Below are 22,112 nucleotides of genomic sequence, written 5' to 3'. Positions count from 1 at the left end.
TAAACCAATGATTGAGAAAAACCATGGAAAAATTTGGCACCTCTCACCCCCATTTTGGTCTCTTTATTTGTGAAAAATATGTTCAACCCCCTTAAAGTTGCACCTTTCAGACAGTTACTTCACGTATCACTGCTACCCTGACTGCAATATTTTGCAAATGCTTTCCCTAATCAACTGATTTGTCAAAGCAGCATATTTTATTTTGCAATAATCAGCACTACATTAGCCAAAGGGGTTCTGCCTATTATTGGGAGAAAACCCACCTCAGTGCTCATCCTGTCAGATGCAACTTACAGTCCCTCGTTTTCTGGTTGATTGTCCCTTACATAAAACCATCTGGTCAAACACTTTTCAGTCTCCATATTGATTATATCACCTGATTTATCTCATTTCTTAGGAAATGAAGCAAATATTGAAGAACTTTTATTGTATCTAAAACATATTGGCTTGTAAAGAAGCATATAATTTAACATCTCTAATGATATGCTTCTTGTGAATAAACAATGAACAGACAATTTGGCTTTAGTAGCCCTTGTGTCATTAAATCCAATACCAACAACAACCAAAGTGGTTACAATAGCCACACTGATTAGGTCAAAAACAATATACATCATTTCATTTATTGCCGTAATTTATTACTTATGGTATCTTCAAATCATGAATTCTACACCAGTTGCTATTCTTTAAACTATACTAACTAGAATAGCATTTATCATCTTTTTCATTAACCTAAAGTACTTGTTACTCCCCATAATTAATAATTTCTTAAATTTAGCACATTCACAACAATCTAAATTCACAACAACTACAATAAGTATAAGTTCACAATGGTTCTTTGGTGCAATGAATTATTTGAAATGGACTGTTTTTCAGCTAAAAGTGAACCTTTCAAGCTTATATTGTGAAAATCAATTTGTATCTTCTGGAACAGTGAAGGGCATGTCATCCAATCACAATAAGTTCCAAGTCAATGTTAATCATTTTATATAACCAGTACATTCTCCTTCATTGTTCCAGAAATATTCAATTTGTAACAGTACCTTCTCCTTCACTGTTACAAATTGATTTGAAAAGTTCACTTTAAATTAAGATATAGCATAATTTTTAAGAATACAATTTCTTGGATATTTAAAGGAGAATAATCAAAGATATAATCTCCAAAAAAACTATTTTAGAGTATCACACATGTCTTTGATTTTCTAACACAATCTGATTCCATTGTCCCAACCTTTACACGATTCTGTCCTTTTACTGGAATGCCTGTGCAAATTTGTTGCAGTATTTTGTGAGTTAGGAGACGATATATTCCAGTTATTTCATTACGGGGACCCATTTCCTTTGCCGAACGCAACATGGCATCTGTAATACCAAGCTTATGAAGCTCCTTCTTAACTGCTTTATCAACCTTGCCCACACTGGGTCTCTTGTTATCATAAGTATTGTAGGACTGTTTGCTCTTCAGCCATTCTGAATTTTGAATCTTCTCTGCTGATGGACGAAACTGTGGCTCCAGTTTCAAAATAGCAACAATAAGGCTCCTGCAACTGTCTGAGACATATGATGGTATAGAAAAGTTCCCACTAAGAATCTGTTTCTTTACAGAAGCAACAGTGTGACCTTTAAATGGCAATGTTGCTGTGACAGTAAGATAAAGAAGTACACCTAGTGACCATATATCAACACAGAAACCTGAGTATTTGTCATCTTTAAACAACTCAGGAGCAGCATATGGGGGAGAACCACAAAAAGTACTGAGAGAATCTTCAGATGATTTTAACTGTGTACTAAAACCAAAGTCTCCAACCTTTGCGATTCCTGCCTCATTAAGGAAAACATTTTCAGCTTTAAGATCGCGATGAACAATTTTGTGTTGGTGCTGAAAGAGAAAACATAATCAGAATTCTCGGTATTCTCTTTTAGAAATTGCCATTTAACAGAATAACAAAGTGATTATTTTTCTTAGTAAGGATAATATTTAATGCAATATTACAAAAGTTGGGCATAATAGCCTTGAGGAAGGACACAGCAGTAAGCATTCTCCTCACTGCAAATAATTCATAATTAAAGAAGTTTTATTGTCTTTGAATATTTACCCTGGGTAAAAAAGAAGTCTGATATTGATTTGAAAGATGAAGAATGTTATGCAATAATAATTTGTTTTGGGTTATGCAAAGAAGTACAATCAGTCTCCACTCAAACTGATGTCACAGTTCCTACTAATAAATCAATTTCTGATTGAGCTAGAAATGTCCTCTCTGAGCTACAATCTAGTGTATGCAATTAACAAAAGACCTCAGACCAGGCAAATAATGCTTCTCTGACAATACCAGCTGTATCTCCTCCTCCAGTGATAAAAAAAAACTCAAATACTATGAAAAATTTTCAAGACACAACCATGGACACAGATGGCACATCCATACAGGATGATCCCCTTCTAGAAATCCATGCAGAAGAAGAAACGGACACAGGTCGGCCAGTTTTTTCCAAAAAAGATAAACCTAAATTGGAATGTTGTAAGCCGGTAAACTTCAAAAAGCAGTCAGATATAGCAACATCAATTAAACACAAATAATGCCTTGTATTTTGCAATGGAACTGCAGAGGCTTTCATTGCAACACAGATGATATTCATGATCTAATTAACCGATATTCTCCAATTGCCCTTTGTCTTCAGGAAACTTCCCTAACCTTGCAAATTTCTCCTTCAGTAAAGAACTATTGCCTTTATCGAAGAGATCGTAATACAGCAAATGCTACCCATGGTGGTGTAGCAATCCTGATAAATTCAAAGATCCCAACTAAACATATTCCACTGAAAACTGAAATAGAAGCTATTGCTGTTCATATAACTCTCCATATTTCAATAACACTTGTCTCAATATACTTACCACCAAACCATACTTACTGTTTAAAAGATCTTGAAGATCTCTTCATACAGATACCTCCACCTCTCTGTATATTTTAACGGGCACCACTCCTTATGGAGCGATCCTAAACTAGACACACGTGGTTGACTCGTTGAAAGCTTTCTAGAGTCGCAAAACCTCACCATACTCAATACTGGTGCACACACTCACATACAACTCCCAACTGGACACAGCTCAGCAATAGATCTCTCAATTTGTTCTCCAATACTGGTTCTTGTGGTATGTTTTAAATGATCCTATGGGCAGTGACCACTTTCCAATCATATGCAATTTTTTAATCACAAAGACTCCTTCAAACAAACTCTGCGGGAAATGGAAATTTGTTCGTGCAAGCTGGGTGAAATTTCGATCATCAATCTCTCTTGATAAGGAAAAAATCCAGTTCCAGAATATTGATAATGTAACAGATTACATCACGTCACATCTCCTAAAAGTGCCCAAGGACACAGTACCATTATCAAATCCCCCTGGTCGCAAGCATTATAATTACTGGTGGAATGAGGAATGCACAAAAGCAAAGAAAGCAAAACGTAAAGCCTGGAATTTATATCGGCAATGTCCAACCACAACCAACCTCATTAATTATAAGAAGCTAAGGGCAAAAGCACGTTTTATACAAAGGCAAGCCAAGAAAGAATCCTGGACCCGTTTTGCGTCGACCTTTAACAGAAACACTGATCCCAAAATTATATGGAAAAAAATTAGACAGTTATCTGGTAAGTTTCCTACCATACCTTCTCCAATCCTCTCCTGGAAAGGGCAAGACCTATCCAGTTCTTTAGATATTGCTAATGCTTTGGGCAATACTTTTGCTGAAATCTCAGCAGCATCAGCCTATTCTACATCATTCCAACGAATTAAAAACACTAGAGAAAAGCATGCTATTAACTTTCAAGACGCCCGCTTTCTTCCATATAACAAACCTCTGCAATACTCTGAACTTTTGCATGCCATTAGAACAGCCCACAATGGTGCTGCCGGGCCAGATGGGATTTATTATGTCATGCTACAACATCTCGATGACAAAGCTTTACGCCTGCTCCTGGTTTTTTACAATCGTATATTTTTAGAAAATGTTTTTCCAGTTTCTTGGCATCACTCTACTGTTTTGGCAGTTCTAAAACCTCGGAAAGATCCAACTAACCCCCATAGCTATAGACCAATATCTCTCTCTCAAGCTGCCTGAGCAAAATTCTTGAAAAAATTGTCCACAGAAGACTCGTATGGATCATTGAGTCACAACATCTAATGAGCTTGATATCATGTTTAGATCTTATGGTCAAGGCTGAATTCACCATTCGAAATGCCTTTGTTAAACATGAACATCTTGTAATGGTTTCAATAGATATCGAGAAGGCTTTTGACACCACCTGGCAGCATGGCATACTTAGTAATCTTTATTCTCTTGGTCTGCGAGGCAACCTTCCTATATTTGTTCAGAACTTCCTACGTACCAGATTGTTTCAAGTTCAGTACCAACATGCCCTCTCCAAAACGTTCATGCAGGAGAAGGGGTACCACAGGGATCAGTACTGAGTGGCCGACCGGGCTAGCTGGGTGGGTAAAGTGCCTGCCTGGCAACCCAAAGGTTGCGGGTTCGAATGCCGCCTCGGGCTTGGATCAGAGTAGTGAAAAAACCTTGGGAGGTGCATTATGGCCACAGAAGCCGATGCGCCAACAACTAACAAAAAAAAAAAAAAAAAAAGTGCCGCTCTGTTTGCTCTTAGAATAGATTCCATCACCAAACAGCTTCCAAATACAGTTGAGACCTACCTTTACGCAGATGATCTTTCCATTTCCTGCCATTCCCAAAACATGAGGTCTATTGAATGGCAGCTCCAGATATTACTTAATAAAATACAACAGTGGGCCAGTCTCAATGGCTACCGACTCTCACAGCAGAAAACAGTTGGCATCCATTTTTGTAGACAGTGCAAACTTCATCCGGATCCTGAACTTCAAATTTATAATGTTTCCCAGTCACTAATAGCATCAGATTTCTAGGATTAACCCTTGATAACAAGTTAAATTTTATAGACCATATTAAAAATGTACGTACTTCCTGTCTAAAAAAGTTAAATATACTCAGAGCTTTATCCTCCCAAACATGGGGCACGGATCGTACATCTCTGCTTCGGCTATTTCGGGCATTAATCAGATCCCGTCTTGATTATGGAGCTCCCATCTATAATTCAGCCAGATTGAGTGCATTGTGCTGGCTTGATCCAATTCAGCACAGTGATTTGAGACTTTCACCTGGTGCTTTCAGAACATCACCAGCACCTAGTCTTTACATCGATGCCCATGAGCCCCCACTAACTTTACATAGGAAAACACTGTTATTGAAGTATGCTGTCAAGATACAAAGTTGTGCCATGCATCCGATTCAGTCATACCTGTTCAATCCACCATTAGAAAACCTTTTCAGAAATAAACCAAGCATAGTAAAGTCAGCTGGTCTTCACCTTCTTGAACTGATGCAAATTTGGCATGTTTCCATCCATTCTGTACAACAGGTAACAACTTGTACTCAACCACCATGGGTTCCACCTCCTATACCGATCTGTGACACTTACCTCTGTCAATGGGGAAAGAACATTTTACAAACATCAAATATCAAACAACTTCATGAAGCTCACTCAAAGATACATTGACTTTTCTCCAATTGGCAAACCCAGGGTCCTGAGCTGGATATCATCATCATTCGTCTCTTTCTTGGTGATTCCTTTCTACTTCTGACTCTCTCTCTCTCTCAGGGTAAATCGGGGAATTTTTTTTTTTTTTTTTTGGCTGGTGCAGCATAAGCCTCAGGCTTCCTTGCACCATATGGCTAATAATAATAATAATAATTTATGCAGACGGCTCTAAATCTAATTCAAACATTGGAGCGGCTGCAGTGTTTCCAAATACAATTATTTCAGCATCCCTACCATCTGAATTCAGTATCTTCTCAGCTGAATTATATGCAATTAAACTAGCTTTACAAAATCTCTATTCTGACTCTGCTTTAAAATCTGTTATTTACACTGATTCCCTCAGCTCAATCTTGGCTTTATGTAACTCCTCAGATAAAGTACACCCTGTTCTAGATGAAATAAAAAGCATATTACTACAAATTGAAGAATGCCATCAACTGGTTACCTTCTGCTGGATTCCAGCTCATTCTGGCATTTTGGGCAATGAACTGGCTGATAAAGCTGCAAAAAATCCAACTACCTTAGACTTAACTAATATCCCTGTTCTGCCATCAGACTATGCATTAACCATTCAGGCTACATGCTTGTCAGAATGGACAGCAATATAGCACTCTTAAATTAATAATAAACTCTTTCAATTTAAACATGATCCAAAAATTTGGCCCTCCAGTGTCTGCACATCAAGACAAGAAGAAGTAGTCCTGTCAAGGGTAAGAATAGGTCATACTTATCTGACCCACTTTTTATTTACTCATGGGACAACCCGCCACAGTGTTCACTTTGTAATATAAATCTGAATATTAAATACATTCTCATTGACTGCCCTTACTATGAACAAGACAGAACTTCAACCCTGCTATCACTGGTTAATCTTGGTAGACCAATAACTTTAGAGAATCTCATTGGAGGCGATGCAAATATTTCCGAATTTTTCAACTCCTTAAAGCAAAGTAGACTTTTTAATCAATTCTGAATTTATGAAACTTTCCTATTTCTTTTTATAATAAATGAATTGGTGCATTATAGTCAAAGTAGCTAATGCGCCATAAAACCCCCATATCAACAACAACAAGCTCTACAACATCATCAACTTTTGCCCCTGGCAGACATACCCTGGTCCTATTCCATCTATCCTTTTTACACTATATATTACCCATCTTCCTGACAATAGAGTCATCAACAATAACTAACTACTGTGGGACCAGCACATTCTGCCTTGGAGATTGCCACTGTGTTGCCCGATGCACAAGAGTGAGCTCTAGCATTGAGTTTGGCAGCTGATAGCTTGATGGGCTCCTCGTGTTAATTTCTTCAAGGGCATCTACCCTACACCTCAAGCTCTCATAGATGCCCATCAGAATGCTGAGTTTGATGTCTAGCAATTAGGCATCAACAAAGACATCCTCCTTTGCTAGGTCATGTTCTATTTCACATAGTTCAGCAAACATTTCACAAGTTTCACATTTTTTTAGGCTGTGATGCATTGGAGAATCACTCCCCCCTCAGTTCTCCTCCAAGTCACAGCACTCCTGCCAATTTGTGCCCGTTGCTTTGCTGCTCTGGTCTGGGGCATGATATTTAAAATTAATAAGATCAATAAATTTAATTAATTAATTGTCAATATTACACTATCTAATAGAATCCTAAATGCAGTGATGTGTATTATGATATATAATTTTACATTAGAGCTACCTATTTACCACCATTAAAAATTTGAGTTCCCTATCACTCTCTATACAAAAATGTTTCCACCTTTTCCTAAATAACGGTGGAATGAGGAATGCACAGAATCAAAAAAGGCACAAAAAGCTTGGGGGGAAATTCCAACAATTTCCTTTAAGTGTGCATGAGCCAAAGCATGCTACATATGCCGTCAAAGTCAGTAGGAATCGTAGATCCATTTCACATCATCAATTACCCAGCCTACCAGCACTAAGGTGGTCTGGAATAAAAAAAAAAAAAAAAACAGAAAATGGGTAAATATACATCTCACGCCATCAATTCTAGGGTATGATGGATGCACTACTGCAGAGCCAACTGCAATAGCTAATGCTCTTGGGGAAACATTTTCTAGCATCTCTGCAATATCTTCCTATTCCCCAGAGTTCCTTGTCCTGAAACATAAAAATGAAAGACAGGCACTTAATTTCATATCAAATGGCCTTTTTGATATGAAATTAAATGAAATGAGCCGAAAAGAGCTCTAACCCTAAATAAGACAAGTGCTGTTGGACCAGATGGCTTAGCAAAAGCAAGACCAACTGGTCTTGCTTTTGCTAAGCCAGGTAAGGATCTTGAAATTACTTCCTTCCAACTATCAATCTATTGCTCAGACTACCTGTTTGTGCAGATTTCTGGAGAGAATGGTTAATGTTCAACGTATATGATTTTTAAAATCGAGTGCCCTCTCCAGCATGCAGTGCAGCTTCCAAAAAAACAGGTCCACTGTGGGCCTGTTTTAGGAAAGCATCCCATCTGGGATGCTTTCCTAAAAATTGGAAACATCCATCTGGGATGCTTTCCTAAAATAACATATGGAGTCTGTATTCTTTGATGTGGAGAAGCATATAACACAACTTGGAGATTTGGCATCTTAAAAGACTTGTATACATCAGTCTTAGAAGGCATCTCCCCATTTTTATCAAAAACTTTTCAGCCAATTCGTCTTTCCAAGTTTGTGTAGGATCCTCATCACTCTCTTGCCTCCTTTACCAAGAAGAGGGAGTTCCGCAAGGATCAATTTTAAGTGTTATGATTTTGCTATCAAAGTAAATTCTGTTACAGAACAACTTCCTCCAACTGTAAATAGTGCCCTCTATGTTGATGACTTTAGCATATTTTCTCAGTCATGCAAAAAGAGGGTTTATTGAAAGACAACTACAACAAACCATCAATCACCTTAACTCCTGGGCACTGGCTAATGGATTCAAGTTCTCACCACAAAAGGACATTTGCATTCATTTTTTTGTAAACGTAATCTATTGTAATATGTAGTACAAAATATAGTGATAGACACAAAATTCCTAGGACTGGTATTTGATAAAAAGTTGACCTTTCTCGAACATTTCTGAGCAGTGCAGACAGGCTGCCATAGTAGGTCATGGGGTCTTGTCAATGATATACAGGAATTTTTCAAAAAGGGATAAGGAGGTGATTATCCCCTTGTATAAGGCAATGGTCAGGCCACAACCTGCGTACAGGTCTGGAAACTTCATTTTAGGAAGGATGTAGAGTTGCTAGAATGAGTACAGAGAAGGGCAACAAGACTGGTGAAGGGAACAAAGGGGTGCTCTTATAAAGAAAGGCTTAAGTTCTGCAAATTGCACTTCTGGAGACTAGGCACCTATGAGGTCATCTGATTGAGGTGTATAAGGCCTTGAATGGATTGAACAGGCTTAATGCTAATGGGATTCTTCCTCTTGCTCAGATTACAAACCTGAGAGGGCATAGCCTAAATAAATTTAAGGCTCAGCTGGACAGGTATTTCAAACGAACAGAGGGGTGAAGTTTTTTTTTTTTTGGCTGATGCTGCATAAGCTTGCTTTCTTGCATCACATGCCTCTACTAATGCTAATGTCCAGTCATTCCGACCATACGCTTAACTGCATTTTACCCAATAATAACAACAACTAGGGGGCTTCGCTCCCTGCTCGCTTTGCTTGCCTCCCTCCCCTGCACGCTTTTCTACATAAAATATAGAGGCATACAGAGTAAGTCAATCTTTTCTATGTAAAAGACACACCTGTCAAAATGTATTGCTCGATATCTAATCAGGAAATGTCCTATGTAATTATTTACCTGTGCACTTGTAGTGTGCGGCATTCTCAAGGTCGAATAAATATCACAGTAAAATCCAGAACAGTGTACACCCTCCAATGTGGTGGCAAGCAAAACAGTGGGAAAGCAATGATTGACAAGTTGTGACGCCAATATTTCGACAAATGGACAGGAACAAAGCAGTGATTGGCAGATGCCACTGCTTTCCCCACCCCACCCCATTGTCCTCCTAGGTTGATATGCCCAGGGTGTTTTCCCCCCACATCTGCCGCTGTTTTTAATTGGGAACTCGTTTTACCATTTTAAAACAGTGGGATGGAGGGATAAACACCCTACCTAAGCTAAGCCTCTCCTCCTTGACAACACAAAACAATCAATTTGTGTTGTCAAGGTGCCTACACCTGTCAATTATTGCCGTCTTCCTCACTTTCATTCAAGTACCTGCTGGTGTATACTATTATTATTATTAGACATATGGTGCAAGGAAGCCTAAGGCTTATGCTGCACCAGCCAAAAAAAAAAAAAAAATTCTGAATTACCCTGAGAGAGTCAGAAGTAGAAGGGAATCACCAAGAAAGAGAAGAATGATGATATCGAGCTCAGGACCCCAGGTGTCCCAAGCCCATACTCAACAGATGTGAGCCCCTGGGATTATACTGGACTTCAGCCAATATCACTATGTAATTATTTACCTGCGTTTACATAGGTCACTTAGGAAAAGGCCTTTTGCTTCGGGTTCCATAATGCATGAGGAATACTGTTGCATCCGTATTTACAAATATAGAATATTCATTAATATACAAAAAAGTTACAATGTTCAAACGTTAGACAGTGAAAATCACGTGCACGAGGTTGGTGAACATTATGGAGGCAGTTGTCAATAAGAAGTTGGAGAAGTTTGACTTCTGGGAGGGCTTACTGATGGAACGTCATTGAGAAGGCTAAGACCCACCCTGGGTTATAATGCCAGAAGAAGAAGAATTGCCTAGCCCCCTTCTCCCATTGGCTCAAATAAATATCACTAGGAGGAAAACTTTTTTAATGTATAGACAGATAAAGTGGGAATGTAAAGCACTCATAGGACCATAATAACAGCAACCTCAAGACGTTTTCATATTAAGTCTTTCGCTCTGGTAACATTTCGATTAGCAGTCCACTTGATGGGGTGGATGACTCAAAAAACACACTGAAATTTCAATTTCCATTAATGTGCGAAAAATGAAGGCAAATGTTATTAAAACGAAAATTTTACCTATTAATACCTGAAAATTAACGATAAGTTATATCTACGCTGAGTGTACAGAAATCATGGGATATCTACCTAGTAAAGGGTAGGCCCACCTCAGGGACGTACGGGCTGGGTATGCAACGTAGGCAGTGCCTAGCCAAACTAAAATTATAAATAATTATTAAATATAAAGGGTAAATTATTTCCAATTCATTATAAAAATATTAATTTAATGCATGAAATTCAATGTATTATTTTGTAAATGGGTATATTTAAAGTTAGATAGGCACAATTTCTCCGTGCCTTTCAACCACAATATATATTCTAACGCGTTACGTTGTTAAACCACGTTTCGTCTTAAGCAGCTCCAGATATATGAAATGCCGTGTTAAAAAGGCAGAATAATTCCTGCCTTCGCTTCATTGTGCCATCGGTCTTTGCAGGGTGAGGAGTGTACGCATGTGTGTTGTTGCATCGTTTGCTTTTAGTGATAGAGCTGATACTTAAAAATACTTTATTTCAAAATTTATCTCTTTTCAAATATGTACAGTGATTCTCTTAAAAAAATTTCTAGTCTGTCTTATGAAGAAAAGTCTAACGTGATTAAAAGCGGAAGACCAACACCGGAACTGAAACAACTTCAACAGCGTAAAGGGACAAAAATAATAAAAACATTTCAAACCGCATGGTACAGCAAGAAAGATTGGTTGTGTGGCTGCATTACAACGAATAGACTCTTTTGTTTCCCATGCTTGTTATTTTCTGTATCCAGTGAAAGTGTGTGGGTAAGAACCGGATATTGAGATTTAAATAATTTGCCTAATGCTTTAAGTAAACACGAAAGATCTGCTGAGCATTATGAAAGCCAAATATCATTGAAAACACTTGGATCTACACGAATCGACTTGAGCACAGATAAGTTGAAAAAGCTTGGCGTTGAAATTCACAATAAAAATGTAAAGGAGAATAGAGACATACTGCAAAAATTAATACCGCTACTTGCTTTTTGATTAAACAAGAACTTGCTTTTCGCGGTAAAAATGAAGGCAAATCATCTTTAAATCGTGGAAACTATATTGAGTTACTGAACTACACTGCAAAATTTGATGAAAAATTGGAACAACATTTACAGACATCATCCGTTTTTTCTGGTGTTTCTAACAAGATCCAAAATGTAGAAAATAATATTAAAGAAGAGATCGCAAGATCACCCATTCGTTACTATAGAAGAGGATGAAACGACTGATATTTCAAAGACAGCTCAGTGTTGCACAGTTTTAAGATATGTATTGGATTCTGAAATTAAAGAAGCCTTCATAGGATTTGACGAACTTAAAGACAGAATAGCTACTGGTGTAACAGAATGTATGTTTAAAAGTTTAGAAAAATACATCTGTGCTGATAAACTAGTAACACAAACATATGATGGAGCATTAGTAATGGCTTCGCATTTAAATGGCGTTAGAGAAAAAGCATCATCAGAATTATTTACCCATTGCTATGCTCACAAGTTGAATCTTGTTCTGTCTCAGTCAGCGAAATTCAAATCTGAATGCACAATATTTTTCAAGACCATTGAGGGTCTTGCCTCATTTTTCAGTCATTCTAAAAAACGAACGCAATTTCTAGATGTCAGTGCAAAAACGCATTTCAAAGGCTGCACCGACGAGATGGAGTTCGAACTCAAAACTAGTACAAACTATATTACGCTACCATAGTGACCTTTGCGAACTTTTCAACAGCATTAACAGCAATCCTTTATAGTGGGATTTAGATACCTTAGTGAGGAGCAATGGATTTTATAATTGGTTAACGCAAGATTCAACATACTTCTTATCGTTTATGATAAAATTTTCATTAAAACTGACACACTCTTCAATATCTTACAAACTAAAATTATAGCTATTCCATATTGAATTGAAAGAATCAATGAAACAATAAATTCGCTCGAAGATCTGCGCAAACATTTTGATGATATACATGAGAAGTTTGAAGAATGTTGCAAAGAAAATAACTTGATTGAATTAAAATGTCATACAAAACGTCCAATTAAAGAAGAAAGAGAAAGAATATTCTGTCTAATATTGAATGATATTTTGAAGCAAGATACAGTGAGTTTAAAAATTTACAAATTATTTCATCCGTCAATAGTAAAAAGTTTCAAAAACTAGCTAGTCAAATTGATAAGGATGCATTAGAAAGTTTAGAAAAGAATTATGGCGATATCTTCAATGTCACAAGACTAAAACTGATCTAGCTGGAATTTATAATGCACAAGTGTTCCGGGATAAATCAATTAAAATTTGCTTACTTTCGTGTTTCAAAATGGATTCGAACAAACGTTCCCTGAAGCGATGAAGCTTCTGCAATTGATTTTAACTGTTCCAGATACAACAGTTTCTGTTGAGAGGTCATTTTCAGCTTTGAAAAGAATCAAAAGCTTCACTAGAAATAGAATGAAAATTGAAAGGCTTTCGTCACTTTCTTTAATTTCTATTGAAAAGGAAAGATTAATTAAAATGAAGTCCAATTTACAATTTCTATGAAAAAGTGACCGATATTTTTAGTACTAGCAAAGAGAGAAGAATGGACTTCGTCTGCAAATAAAACTGTGAGTAAATATCTTTTGTTAAAATATTTTTACATATTGTTTTATAGCGACAAAGCCTTTTGTTGACAATTTACTTGCCTACTCTGAGTATTTACTCACGACACGTACCTGGCGCCGAGTGCCAAGCGTTTTTCTCTGTGCGATTTATAGAGTGCTCTTTGAAAACAATATAGTTTTATTTCTTTTCTCGTGTGATTTTTCTCCTCTTTTGTTCACATCAAGTGGTTCTTTGCTTGCAAAGTCAAAAGTAAGAGCCCAGAAAGGGAATCCACCTTTCTTTTCTTAGTCTTCATATCAAATACTAATTTCAATAACTGCTTGTCACTGGTGGTGGCACAGTTCCTGCCTCCACGTGGCGGGGCCGGTAACCTGGAGGAAAATCCCATCCCTCAGGGCTAAAAGGAGCAGAAATGGAAACTGATGTATTTCCACGTTTAGAGCCTAAGAGCTCTCAACATGACACCGACCATGACTTCTCTCTTTCAAAGAGACTTAAAAAGGACACAAGGAAGCAGGAATCTCCAGCTTTCCTCATAGTACATTCTTTGTCATCCCAATCTATGAGCAAGTTCTCCCTTTTCATCATCCAGAGATGCCTAGAAAATGCTGCAGGTTCACCAAAAATGGTCAAACGTCTCCAATCAGGAGATTTACTAATAGAAATATCTCACTCAAGACATTGAGTTACTATTACAACTAACTTCTTTAAGTGGAATACCGATTCAGTTTACCCCACACAACACACTGAATTCTTCCAAGGGAGTGAATTCCGAATGGGATCTATTAAACGTTTCTGAGGAAGAAATAGTCCAGGAGCTAAAAGATCAAAATGTGTTTCATGCAAAACGAATCATGATCAGAAAAGATGGCAACTTAATTCCTGTGAGAAACAATCTTAACTTTGAGTACTCTAATATTAAATAATAAAAAAAAAAAGGTTCTGTCTGTATGGCGAATTTTACATCACCAATTACTGTACCCCTACCATATCCAGCGTGCACAAGGTCTCAGCAATGCAGACTACCCTCCCAAAGTGCTCCCATTGTCAGTGGCGGATCCTAACAGAAAATGTGCATTATCGCGAAAACGGTTCATTTGCGGCCCGATGTTCCCTAGGCCTTTTTTTGCTTATTTTAGTTTGTACTTTTTACCTTTAAATTATTGACCATCATTTTTGAAACACCCCGTATATATAACAATTATATATATAAGGACTCTATGGAAGCTGAGAGTAACAACAAGAGCCTCATGTGCTGGTGTTTGACTAGATGAAAAAGTCAGGCCGGTGGGCTCTTAAAAAAATTGCAAAACCGCCTCCTCTTTGCACAACTCTAGAAGTAAAAGCAGATTTACATCTGGAACAGGGGATATAAAAAAATTTCGGTCTTTATCATGCCAGATCTCAGTGACACACACAAGATGGCAATATCAGTAGCGAGCAGAATTTAGTCAATGGTATCCACTTTGTTGTGAATTCTTTTAACATTCTGGTAAAAGACTGATTGATTGTGTAATTTCTAGGGATTTTTTTAAGGGAAGTAAAAAAAAAAAAAAAAGGTAAACTGCAGCCATTATCAACCCACTGCAGGATGGAAACCTCCCTCCTCAACAATTCATGTTGAAGGAAATTACCGCTACTATTTTTATTCAAGGCAAGCTTTAGAGTTTATCGATTCATGACGCACGTTGGGATGAGCATTCCCAAACTCTTTATCACTAGTGAATGCAAGCTGATGGTATTAATTTGATTATTATGCCGATGTGGGTCTCCACTTGTATGATTGTGAATTATACCAGTGGAGACTCACACCTGCGCACATTTTGTGAAAATGCTTGGAATGTGTGGCATTCGTGCTTGTTTCCTTGAAGCATTAATTGCTATCGAGGTGGGTGGATTAGTTGAGGTTGTTGATGGGGGTGGTCTCTTCATCTGAGAAAAGGGTCCGATTGTGTATGCCAATGTGTACTCCACACAAGTGTGTTTATCGGTCAATTTGCATATTGTACAGGCTGAAAAACCGGGAATAACCGCGCGGCGAGAACCCTACTCCCTCTTGCCTGAGATGGGCTAACTACATCCCCGATTGAAGAGGCCTTTGAGGATTCCTCCATTTTCTGACAGAGCTAGAACACTCTATGACAGAATTAGAACCCAAACGTCCCAAAACGAATGAAAAGCGGCAAAAACCACCACATTGTCACTGAGGAGAAATGTTGGTATGGCACCATCAGTATAATTGTTGAAGATGCCAGATTTTTTTTAATAATGTAATGTAAAGCGCTATATAATGAAATCGACGTTTTCTGGTTTTGAATTTGGTTGCACCCTTCTGTTATAACTTGCAAATTGATTCAAATGCACTTCTTGTTACTGCCATCTTCGTCAGAAAGCTAAGCGATCACAACAAGTTCTCTTTTTGGAAATGTGGCCATTTTTCTTCATGGTATTTTTAAAAGAAAGTACTATATACAGAAGCGTAGGACTAGAAAATATGGACACTGTGCGGACGAGTCACTGCCGATCATTGAGAGCGCGCTATCACTGCCGATAGTATGGACTGTGTACAGTAAAGTGAAAATATTCATGTTGGAGAGAGCAAGAGAAAGCTCAAGGCACTAAGACGGTACACATCAGACACCCCACAGTGTGGGGTGATGTGAATCGATCCAAATCCTGACATACGCAGGGGCAGGCCATCCCGAGGGTGAAAGGGGTGCAACCTGAAAATTACATACGCATATGAATAAAAATTTAAAGGAAGCGCCAAATTGCGATTGGCACCTGGGCGCCACATATACTAGGAACGCCCCTGGACATACGATATTGAGTAAAGCTCTCATGACCGAAGGAAGCCGCTGTATTCTTTTAGTAACTAGCCAAAGTTTTTATTTGACGTGCATATATTCATGTCAGGTAAAAGTAAGGGTGAACAGAGTAGGGTTTTGTAGATTTCAGGCTTGAAGCCATAGCACACACGTACGGTATTTTATTTTTTATTATTTTAGATAGCAGTTATTGTTTTTATCAATGTAAGAATCCAGTTCGCTAATTTGATTTTTTTTTTTTTTTAACATTATCGAGTTTTTAAGCAAATTATTAGCTCGTATTACCACTGAACTGTAATGCATATATTTATAAATCAGGAATAGGAAATTTTCAGAGGGTATGAGTACTATACATGAAAGGACCCTTCTTTACTACGGTTATGATATGAAACTACGAGTAAATTTCTCTTTAACAACGTTCGTGGCTTCTTGCGTACCATATAGTTGTTATGACCTCACTCCATCAATCTTGGCATGGAAACATTGGATCATCAAAATAATTTCGTTTGTCACGCAACGCCCAAACACGTGGAGACGAAAGTGGCCTTTAATCAATGTGAGATTCAAAGTCGTGTTTCCGGTGTTTCCAGTGTCAATGACCTCGAAGCACGTTTTCACATTGCTGTATTATAACGATTATGTTTTGTGAAATTTTCGAAACAGAAGCAGGCAATAGAAGCAATAGGTAAACTGCTGCATAATTCCTCTGATTTGTCAGCAGTTCTGTAAATTTATTGCTCTTATTAATAGCAACACTGATTCAATTAAATCCTGCTACCCAACCACACCACTAGCCGTGAGAAAACCATATACAGTACGCTACTCTGAATAATTATCAAGTGTCAATCTGTACAGAGGTCGGGTCGATTGCGATCTGATCCGTGGGAAGGACTAAATTGATAAACTTTTGGGTTTGTTGAGATAATCTTAATCAAATATTATTTAAAAATTAAGGCTTCTATTGAAAATTGTAATATTATCTGGTAAAATGATTTCTTAAATCAGAGGTTTACTAACCAAATAATTGTAAATAAATGACAAAAAAAAAAAAAAAAAAAGTCTGACGTAGCTGAATGGTCAATGCTTGTTTCAGTTGAATTAATGCAAGTGTATACATTACTTAACATAACGTTAGTTTTAAGTTCTTAATTAATTTCACAGTACAGTAATTTTAATGTTGTGAAAGATGATGTTCTTACATCTTCCATAGCATTTATGGTTTGAAGATGGTGTTCAGCAAGAATCTTGAAACGTCACCTGCCGACAAATTACTGCAATATTGAGCTTATATTATGAGTTTAATAAAACTTATTTGTTAATGATTTTCACGTGGTGCAATAGTGTTATTATTAGCCATATGGTGCAAGGAAGCCTGAGGCTTATGCTGCACCTGCCAAAAAAAAAAAATTCCCATCTTACCCTGAGAGAGAGAGAGAGAGAGAGAGAGAGAGAGAGAGAGAGAGAGAGAGAGAGAGAGAGAGAGAGAGAGAAGGGAATCACCAAGAAAGCAAGAAAGAAAAGAATGGTGATATCCAGCTCAGGACCCTGGGTTTGCCAAGCCCATATTCACCAGATGTGAGGCCCTGAGGTTTTTTATTATTATACATATTAATACATATATAGTATAAATTTTACAGCATAGATTTTTTTTTCTTTGAGAACTGTTTTATTAAGAATTAATGTCAGCATTAATTCTTAATGTTGACATTAATTCTTAATCTGGTGAGACTGTTAAAGCGTACTGACTTTATTCTGTGAAGATCTTACAAGGAAATCTCAACAGACTGAAGTCAATGCGTACAAAACCGAATATTAAAAGGAAATCATATCGATACATCCTAAGATTAAAGGAGTCTTTTGTTTCATATGCACGCAGATTCATTGACTTTTTTTAAAATAAAAAATGTAAACAATATGTATACAGGGTTGTTAAAATTAAAGTATCCCTATGTAGAGGGCTCTGGAGCGAGTTCTAAGGCTCGTACTGAAGGGAAATTTGGACAACAGGTACAATAAAGAATGTGCTCGCCATTTATTGGAAAAAAAATTAATTACAAAATTTGTCACTATATGGCGATGCGGCAATACAAATCATTTGAACAGCGCTACAATTGTTCAATATATCCTCCATTTTGGTCAACAGCATTTTCTACAGTAGAAAATAACATGTCAACTGGAATAGCCAGCACATGACGTCTAATGCTGTCCTTCAGATCTGTCAGAGTTTGACATCCTTCCCGATACACCTGGTTCTTCAAAAAACCCTACAACCAGAAGTCGCATGGGGTAAGGTCCGGTGATCGGGGTGGCCAAGATGTCTGGAAACAACGGCTGATGACCCGTTCGTCTGTAAAGACGAACGGGTCATCAGCCGTTGTTTCCAGAACGGGTCCAAAGATTGCTACGGCAATCTTTGGACACAACGGTGGATGTGGGTGGCGCACCATCTTGCATGAATATGGTATCCCGAAGGCACCCACGTTGTTGCAGCTCTGATATTGCGGAATTTGCCAACATTTCATAATATCGCTGTCCAGTGACGGAACAGGTGCGGGGTTCAGTCGGTGTTACCTGTTCAAAAAATATAGCCCAATCATGAATATGGCCGTAAATCCATACCTCACTGTCACTTTTGAAAAATGCAACGGGACCTCTTGGATAACTAGAGGGTTTTCTGTTGCCCAAATGCGACAGTTGTGCGTATTCACTTGTCCATTTAGGCAGAAGTGGGCTTCATCACTCCAAAGGATGTTTCATGGCTAAGTGATACCCACTGTCACTCGCGCCAGAAACTGAAGTGCGTATTTGAAACGAATATCTGCATCATCATGCTTTAGCTGCTGTAGCATGTGCATCTTGTAAGGATAGTACCGCAACACCTAACACATTACTAGCCTTACAGTGGAATACGGCATGTCCACTTCACGAGAAACAGCTGGCACACTTGCGCTACCACATGGAGATAAATACACGACAACCATAGTCACATCTTCAACACTCGTTTTCGACCTGTACCTGGTTGAACACCAAGATGTCCTGTTGCTTCAAATTTCGCAATCATTTTGCGAACAGCACAAACAGTCACAGGTCCACGTGGGCCTTATGCGCTTCTGACGCCGGAATTCTCCGATAGCCGCAGCTGCATTTTTGCTGTTCTGACTTCACTAATAGCGCCTTTTCCTGATAGTACAGCTTCACTAATAGCGCCTTTTCCTGCAACGTTGTTGGCATTGCTGCTATAGTGCAGGCAAACATCTACTACAGTGGTTTTCAAATTATTATTTTTTAATTTATACGTTTATTTCATTATAAAAAGGTGTAGAGTATCTTTTTAATTTTGTGGTGATCTATAATTGATGTTTACTTAGTACCTCTATTTTATTAAAGAATAAAATTATTATATACCGTATATATATAATTTGTATTATGAAATGTAATTTTTATAATTATATTATTATAATAAATATCATATAACATATATATTTTTTAATATTACATATACTGTATATATCCAGAGAGAGAATCGGATCTAACAGGCAGAAAATTGAGTAGAGGTGCCGCAAAATAAAATAAATGATTTAGAGGTGCCTTTATTAAAAAAAAGGTTGAAAACCACTGATCTACTGTATAATTTGGAAGAGACTGCTTTGCTTTTATACAGTACAGTAGAGTTGAGTAGTGGCGCTGTGGCAATAACTTACGATTATGCAAATAACGTAAGTTATTTTCATAATAGTAACTAAGATAGTTACGCGCCATACAGTGACAAATTTTGTAACTAATTTTTTTTTTTTTTTTCCAATAAATGGCGAGCGCATTCTTTATTGTACTTGTTGTCCAACTTTCTCTTCAGTACGAGCCTTAGAACTCGTTCCGGAGCCCTCTACATATGGATACTTTAATTTTAACAACCCTGTGTATATATATATATATACATACATATTGTGCGTTAGGAATTATCATTTATATTTGAAATAAATTTTTTTTGCTGCCCCTTTAAATATTACAATTATGCGTTAAAACTGGAAATCTGACAGAAGTTTAAGGTGACTAAACGTGGTTTTAGTCCTCGGTGTAGTTCAGTTGATATAAACACCGCCCTCCCCACACTAGTGGAAAAGACCTGAGTTTGAATCCCTTTAATGTCACAAAGAATTTTTATGGGTTTTTAAACAATGTGGCTCATTTAGTAGGTCTCAGGAAAGGTTGGCATGATTTTTTCCTCCCAGAAACTTGGAGTTTTCGTCCAGCAAACAGGCAAATCGACCACAGAATATGCGCAATTTACAAACATAATGTATAGGGCGCAATATGGTCTAAGTCACTGATGCGCCTAAAACCCTACAATTATAGCTTTCAATCTTCCATGTCAACGATTTAAAATTTTATCGTTTATGTTTAAATTTTTTATATGTATATAAAAGTGATACTATTTTATTGTACACAGAACTTGTTGATGTTTGAATTTACATACATTTTAAATGGAGCTAATCTTCTGTATTATATGATTGAGTTAAATGAATAAAACGCTTTTGGAGTTTCTTTGGAATTTATATGAAAAAAAAAAAGAAACATTAATAATTCTATTAATTTATCAATTACTTATAATACGCTTAACATCAATGAGCAACACTTATTGCATCACAGAACTCGTTGTCTTGGACAGTTAAATCATCTAACAAGGTGTACCTGGGCATCCATAATTGAAGCGGCAAATTAAGCCCACCCATTCAAAATCAGTGCTGTGGAACAGCGTGGAACAAAATCTTATCTTTAGTGTCACCTTACTGTCTTACTACTCCGGAAGTCTACTGAACTAGTGTACAGTGTGATCCCTCTTTAGGTCATGTTTTGCAACTTAGTACGTAGGATTACAGTGCTGCTCTAATGATAGCTGCCTATCTCTTCAAGGCAAGCGATGCTTTCTTAAAAATTTCTTTTATATCTTTCTGAACTTTAGATTGTGTTAGCACGCGACAACGGACATATCTGAGCCAATTTAACATCCACACAATACTAATTAAGGGACACGACGGAATAGCAGAAAGTGATTGTTCTGGTGGTAGTAATGAGGCTTCTACTTTTCCTCACTTCCCGTTATCTACTTCTGAATGTCGAGAAATCCAATACACTAAGCTGTTAGTCTTTAACGAGCTACACTTCGTGTATACACACCTGTGTAACCAGGTCAATGGCCTCCATGTTAAACCACCCGCTCATGGTTGTTTTCCTTCGTCTCTAAGTAACAGAGACGCGAGTGCTCTCCCGACGCTGCCTAGCAGAAACTGATGAACTGCCCTAACGTGCTGTGGAACAACCCAAAACTGTTTCTGTCTGGAGTTACGGGCGCGACTATTTCTATTCTTAGGATTAAAGTCTACATCCCCGTAATCATTCGGTGATGCGTCCTTTTCTCCGTATGCACGCGATTGTCATCCAGCAGAAAGTTCAGCGACCCTGGCCCTTGACAGTATAGTGAGAGATCATTATGTTCTATTAAGCAGCACGCCAGTAGACGTGCCACGACTGTAAATTTTTGGAGTAACTAAATTAGGATTAATCAATTTTCTCCTTTTGATGCAAAGAAGGAAGTAGATTATCTCGTCTTCAAATTACCCCAACTTCAAGAATTGCTCCATCGTAAAGATGTCGTTGGCTTCCGTTCTTACTATTGAAGTTAATATTTCAAGTAACTGTACTGAATAATATCAAATACCCAACATATAGAAAAGAGAGATTAAATTTTGCTGTAGATTGGCATTTAATACTCAAGTTTCTTAACGTGCGTGTGTGTGTGTATATATATATATGTATATATATATATATACATACCCACAGTGTATATGTACGAGCTCAACAACCCATAAATCAATTTAAAATTGTGCCGCAACCACGTTACAGTTCTGGTTGATTTTAATAAACCGCCGACCTGAAATGGCTGCGTGTGACACCATTATCAAACCATCTTCTTCGTGATCGTCTCCTTTTTCAATCAAAAGACATACCAATACCTTATAAGTAGCCAGCAGAAGAACCCAGTTGGAAAGT

At 37.6% G+C, this 22,112-nt stretch overlaps 1 protein-coding gene across 1 annotated transcript in view; it reads right to left on the bottom strand.

Annotated features, from left to right (window-relative positions):
- Positions 1 to 1,171: 1,171 nt before the first annotated feature.
- The window catches only part of LOC150086951 (serine/threonine-protein kinase NIM1-like), a 42,017-nt gene continuing 21,076 nt past the window's right edge, over positions 1,172 to 22,112 (bottom strand). The window contains exon 4 of the mRNA XM_090372332.1: positions 1,172 to 1,876. Within this exon, the coding sequence (XP_090228458.1) occupies positions 1,172 to 1,876 (705 nt within the window). The remainder of the gene's footprint in view (positions 1,877 to 22,112) is intronic.

The sequence above is a fragment of the Mastigoproctus giganteus genome, chromosome 4 (genome assembly GCF_048544385.1).
Source record: "Mastigoproctus giganteus isolate SK-2022 chromosome 4, ASM4854438v1, whole genome shotgun sequence".
Lineage (NCBI taxonomy): Eukaryota > Metazoa > Arthropoda > Arachnida > Uropygi > Thelyphonidae > Mastigoproctus > Mastigoproctus giganteus.
Note: the sequence above shows the minus strand (reverse complement) of the source record. Positions and strands in the feature narration are given on the sequence as shown.